Genomic DNA, 6,000 nt, shown 5'->3' on the forward strand with positions numbered 1-6,000 from the left:
CAAAATACCCACAGATTTTCAACAAATCCTTTCTCTACTTCTGTATTGCCGTCCACCAGCAAACTGCACAGCCATACTACCGACTATGTGTCTGGGACAATTTGGGCAGCAATGACATTCCAACAGTGAAAGGTTTGTCATGACTTCAGGTGGGTCACTTGTGAAACAACACTTTCAGGTGCACACAGAAATCTCAGGTCTAGGGAAGCAATTACCTCCTTGGGTAACCCATCAAGTAGAGACATTAAGCCAGGCTGTGTGGCTCTCCTGTTGAGGTGTAAATGGAAGTGCACAGGTAGCTGATATAAGACCCAGACACATTTACATGCTTGACGTGCAGAGGAAGACATGGTCCCCCCACAATACCCCCAGAAGTGGTTCCCTAGGGTCTGTGTTCCTGGAGCAAGCAGACTCATCCACATAGAAACCACGGTAAATCAAAGAAATAAACCCTATTTTATGTGACTATTCTGGTCCAAAATATTGAAAATTATGTAATGACCACATGACTATGTTGCCCCAAAGCAGCACCCCAGGATTTGGCCCTCGGTATGTCTGAATCAACGCAACTGCTATAATTTGGGCTGGGAAGGTTTCATATCTTCTTCATTCAGAGGTGAACAACGGCACTGACTTTTGTTGAGAACCTGTAGTGACATTTCTAAAGGTATTTCCTATCCCTTGGACAGTTGCTAGGGTGCATAATAATGCTAATTTGTATTCAAATCAATCAAAATGGGCATATATGAGCTGAAAGCATGAGACATATAGCATGACTTACAGTTTCTCCTTGAAGGAGATTTCACGAAAGGAACCTTGACATTATGTGTTCACTCCCCCTCCTTCTTCCCCCTAGGTAGCCCAATTTGTCAGTCTTCTGGGCAAGTCTACTGGTGAATTCTGGCTGTGATTCATTTATAATCTCAATAGCTCAAGGCGGTGTCAAACCTAGTTTAGCTGTCCACTTAAAGTGGTTATATGGCTGCTGTGCATCTCTGAAGATTTGCAAGCCAGCAGCGTGTACCACTAAATCAACTTTTGTCAGTTTTACCAGCCTTTCAGAGAGAACAATAGAAGGGATGCTATTGTTTTACTTCTTAACCTTTGGTGCTCTTAAGAACCTTTTGTCATTCTGAAGTTGTGCCCAAATGGTTGGGGTTTAATACAGGATTTATTACTCCTCTTCACTGTTTTTGTTCTGCCTCGTAGTTTATTAAACTCTATCAAGTTTGAAACAGCCAACTGTGTATAAATCAAGTTGTATAAATAAATCACTTTATACTGGAGGTACATAATATTTAGGGTTTGTCCACAAAGAAAGATGTTCTGATTTAAGTGGGAATATTAACTGGAAATGCAGTAGCTAATGTACCTCCAGAGCTTGAATGAATGTTCTCATTCTGTACCAAGAGATTCCTTGTGCCTTTTATTACAAAGTTAACTGGTGGATCAGCATGAATCTGTCACTTATCAATGAATGGCTGAATAGAGAGTAGGCTGGGACCTTTTACTATCTCTGTCTGCAGTATGAGTTTGATCTTGTCCAGACCTCAGTAGAATGTGTGTGATACTCACAGTCATGTGTGATATCTCTTAAAAAAACCCTCATAATAGTGGATTTGGGATGCACAGGGAAGCTTTCTTTATTTACATTTTAAGAATGACTGGCATTGAATTTTTTGTCCTCACTGGGATGCATTTGCCATCTTCATGCCACTCATCAAAGAGAGACAAACTGCTTCGTTCTAGTGCTGCTGACTCTTCTCCCACAACTCTTGTTGCAGATGAACCATAAGGTTCATAGTAATGAAAGGCATCTTTTTACTCTGCCAATATCATTGCTTATTTTATCTCTGCAGCTCACACTAGGTCCTTGAATGAACTGAAAAAAACAGCCCTGCTGTTATCTATGTTGGGCAGAAACGGACGGAAAACCTGTGGTATTGCTTCAAGTAGCACTGTTATTTCCACACAGCTGAAACGGACTGCTAGAAACACAATGTGCTTTCAGTATCCCTTCATCTCATCCTATAAAACAAATGAGGAATTTGAAGCTTGCACCAGCTCCTGTAAAGTATTTATCACCTTGAACTATTTGGGCAATGTGGCACCTGCAGGTGACCTCTCCTGTGGTGCTGTCAGCCAAAGGGTTCCTTACTTACTGTAGGGAACTGCTTTAGCAGGGGTGTTGGACTCGATGATCTCCTGAAGTTCCTTCTAACCCCTACAACTCTGTGATTCTGTGATTTTGTGACTTCAACTTTTCTAAGCAGGATGCTCCCCAGAACTCCTCACCTCAGGAGCATGAGGTCACACCTCCCATGTTGCCTTCTCAAAGCCCAAGTTCAAGCATGTAGGCTTGTGCAGCCTTGAAACAGAAATAGAAAAAGCAATACCACAGGCTCTCCTTTGGCTTCTGCCCCAGGCAGATAAGGGGGGTACTCCTGCAAAAGGCCAAAGGCACTGCCGTGACTCAGTGCAAAACTGTGCAGATAAAATAAGCTACACTGCTTAGAAAAAGAGTGAGCCTTATAGAAGCCTCCAAAAGAACAGAACATTTGAAGAGAACAATGGCTTAATATTATTACTATAATTATTGTTTTGTACTGTGCCTGAACTGCAGAGCCTTCCTGCAGGACTGGAGATCTGTTGGCACTGGAAACGTATGAAATGAAGAGACAGCTCGTGCTTCCACAGGGCTCGCAGCTTGTGCACAGGAGTGGGTAGAAGGGGAAGAGAGGTAGAGAGCAGGTGCCATTTAAGTGCTGGAAGTGAGGAGATGAATGCCAGGACTCATCTGAGAGCCAGAAAGGACATTCTTGGATACATAAGAGACAAGAGAGGGCACAGTATCATGCTGTTATGTCAGTCAGATCATAAAATGCTACATTTATTTTTTCCCCAAAAGACAAACACAGCACCCAGGGCTTCTTGTTGAAGATGCAGAGGGGAGTAGGGCTCCACCATGACACTGACTTTCCACAGAATTCTGACTCCCAGCTGCTTTTGTCCAAGCCGGGCTGTATGATCACTTCACAACTTCATTTTTGCTGTTTTCATGTCACATCATCCCTTTTGTTGTCTGAATATCGCCTCTCTTGGAAAGACAGCATCCGTCTGGGGGGAGGGGGGGAAAGAAATGTTAAAGAAAAACCCAACCACAAAGCAAACAAGCAAAAAACAGCAGCTGTCTGATTTCAGACGGGCACTAGCAGCATGTGCAGAAGTCCCCAAGAAAGTGTTTGAGAGGACCTGAATAAAGAGAATGGACTTCACCACCTGGCTTTGCTGTTCCTTACTGAGTATGAATAGAGCACAAGCTCCGTGGGAAGATGAGGTTTGTGCTGCTGCCGATGCCCCTGGGGCTGTGCTTTCAGAGGGCAGGCTGCAGCAGGCAGCTGGCAGTACCCAAAAGGGATCCTGCCAGTCTGCAGGGTGCACTGCATCTCAGGCTGTCTCATAGCCATGTCTATCAGTGCTTAATTTGTCCCCATCTTTCCTCCGGCCGTTGCCATGGAAAGTTTTTTTTCACATTTAGGCTGTCGACTGTATGGAGATTACAGGGAGGGAAGAAAATAACCCAGTGGATGATCACATTCAGACCTGCTAAAAATTTATCTTTCCTCATAAAATCAGCATTTCACTGTACTGAGGACACTTCTAATCCTCATTCCAAAACAACAAACAAACAAATAAATAAAAATAAAAACAGACAAAGAGAATACAACAACTCTTAACTCTGACTCTAGAAAAGAAAAGCAGGATGTCGTCTTGATCACAGCTGAGAAAAGCCTTTCTCAAGGTAGTAGGACCAAAGGGCAAGCCCAGAGATCCTTGCAAGGGGGCAAGACCAAAGAATAATAATTTATACTTCTGTTGCCTTCAGGTGTTATGTGATGGTGTGATGAAAGTAAACATATTCTACCTGTGGCTGAGTGTAGCTGGATGGGAGAGGGAATGGATATTAGAGTAACTGCAGAATCCTGTGTGCTGCCAGTGCTGCTCTTATCTGCCCTTCTTCGCTGGGGCCCTCCAAAACACAAACCACAGCGTTGTTCACCAGACTCAGCATCTGCAAGACCAACATTTCACACTGCATCCTTTCTTAGCATGGCCCCAGTAAATGTGGCACAAGGACGGGAGTTGTATCACGCTGCTGCCAAAACTTATAATACAAAATCTTCCCTTCCCCTGTATAAACTGAGTTTGCCTTGGGATGAATCAACCAATCGTTGTATCTGCTAGCAATCATTTACATTCTGTAAGTACTATTTCTTTAAAAAATAATCTGTACTGTTAAGAGTGTTTTGTATAATCTTATTTAAAGATTGGGAAGTGTTATCTTTTGTTTCTGTGTTTAACCTTCTTTTTCTCTAACGTACCTTCAGGTATCTCCATGCCTATTCCTGTCTTTGGACTACAAGATGACTCCAAAGTGTTTAAGAAAGGCCACTGTCTTCTTGCAGATGAGAATTTTGTCCTAGTAGGGTCCTTTGCGGCATTCTTCATTCCTCTAACCATCATGGTGGTCACTTATTTTTTAACTATCAAGTCTCTGCAGAAAGAAGCCACGCTGTGCGTGAATGACATTGGCCCAAAGACCAAGTTTGCTTCTTTTAGTTTCCTCCCTCAGAGCTCCCTTTCTTCAGAGAAACTCTTCCAACGCTCTTTGAACAGGGACATGGGGACCTCTGGGAGGAGAACCATGCAATCCATCAGCAATGAGCAGAAGGCTTCCAAGGTTCTTGGCATCGTCTTCTTTCTGTTTGTTGTGATGTGGTGCCCGTTTTTCATCACCAATGTGATGTCTGTAATTTGTAAGGAGTCGTGCAGTGAGGAAGTCATTGCTGGGCTACTTAACATATTTGTTTGGATTGGGTACCTTTCTTCAGCTGTCAACCCACTCGTATATACTCTGTTTAATAAGACCTACCGCTCAGCTTTCTCTCGCTACATTCAGTGTCGCTACAAGGAGGAGAAGAAACCTTTCCAGCTGATTTTAGTGAATACTATCCCAGCACTTGCATATAATTCTAGCCAGCTCCACCTGGCTCAAATGAAGAATTTGAAAAAAGAGGCAAAATTGATGACTAAGGATTATTCGATGGTCACAATAGGAATACGCCATATGGATGGTACCTCAAAGGGAAGCATCAGTCCAGGGAACGAAAAGGACAGCGGCGTGTGACTCTGCCAGCTGTTGGCAGCTGCCATGACAACCCCGAGTGTACACTGAAAATTTCATCTCATGGTGAGATGCTCTGAGATTGCAAAAAAATCAGCCCTGGGAGATCCTCCAGTAACATCACATACACCTCATCCTATCCTATTGAAGAAAAGCAGGGTTGAATGGTATCAAATGTGCAATTTTTTTTTCATACAGTACTTTGGCTGTTTTAAGCACAGGCTTTATTAAACTTATTTTTTTAATATTCTAAAGGATATATTTCTTAAAGAAAAGAAAAATGCAATTTCTGGTGTTATAATTATGGGCTGTAAAGAAATCTACGCATTTATTTCCTCTTTGCAAATGAAAGCTAAGTTGTCCTTTAATTTCCTTGCAGGGTAGGCTCCAGCTAGTTCGTTTTGCTGCAATGGGATTTTGTTATCATTAACTGAATGAGCACTTTATGGAACTTTAAATAAAATGATGGTTAATTTACTAATATATATATTTAAAATACATTTTAAAGCATTAAAGAAAAATCTATTAAAATCTGTATAGATTAATTATATAGAAATTTTGGTAATAGTGTTTTTATGGCTAATTTTTTTCTTCCAAGTGACCATTCTGAAATGTTAATGGACTCTTCTGCCACTTGTTCCGAGATCAAATTAGCAATCTTCAGAAGTAAATTATACTTGAATGATCCTTTGTTTCTACCACCATTCTTAATCTTTTATTTCACGTCTTGCACTTTATTTCCATTCTAAAAATTCCATCTGTTCTAACATAAAACTTCAAAGTAATTTTTTCAAAAGTCATTATTGGACTTGATT

General features: G+C 41.6%; 1 protein-coding gene across 1 annotated transcript in view; it reads left to right on the forward strand.

The window, feature by feature from the left end:
* The window catches only part of HTR2A (5-hydroxytryptamine receptor 2A), a 25,401-nt gene extending 19,734 nt beyond the window's left edge, over positions 1 to 5,667 (forward strand). Inside the window, exon 3 of the mRNA XM_065743944.1 lies at positions 4,389 to 5,667. Coding sequence (XP_065600016.1) covers positions 4,389 to 5,188 — 800 coding nt within the window. The 3' untranslated portion in view covers positions 5,189 to 5,667. The remainder of the gene's footprint in view (positions 1 to 4,388) is intronic.
* The last annotated feature ends 333 nt before the right edge of the window (positions 5,668 to 6,000 follow it).

This window comes from Cyrtonyx montezumae, unplaced genomic scaffold (genome assembly GCF_038088225.1).
Source record: "Cyrtonyx montezumae isolate F1298 unplaced genomic scaffold, pur_monq_1.0 scaffold_3, whole genome shotgun sequence".
Lineage (NCBI taxonomy): Eukaryota > Metazoa > Chordata > Aves > Galliformes > Odontophoridae > Cyrtonyx > Cyrtonyx montezumae.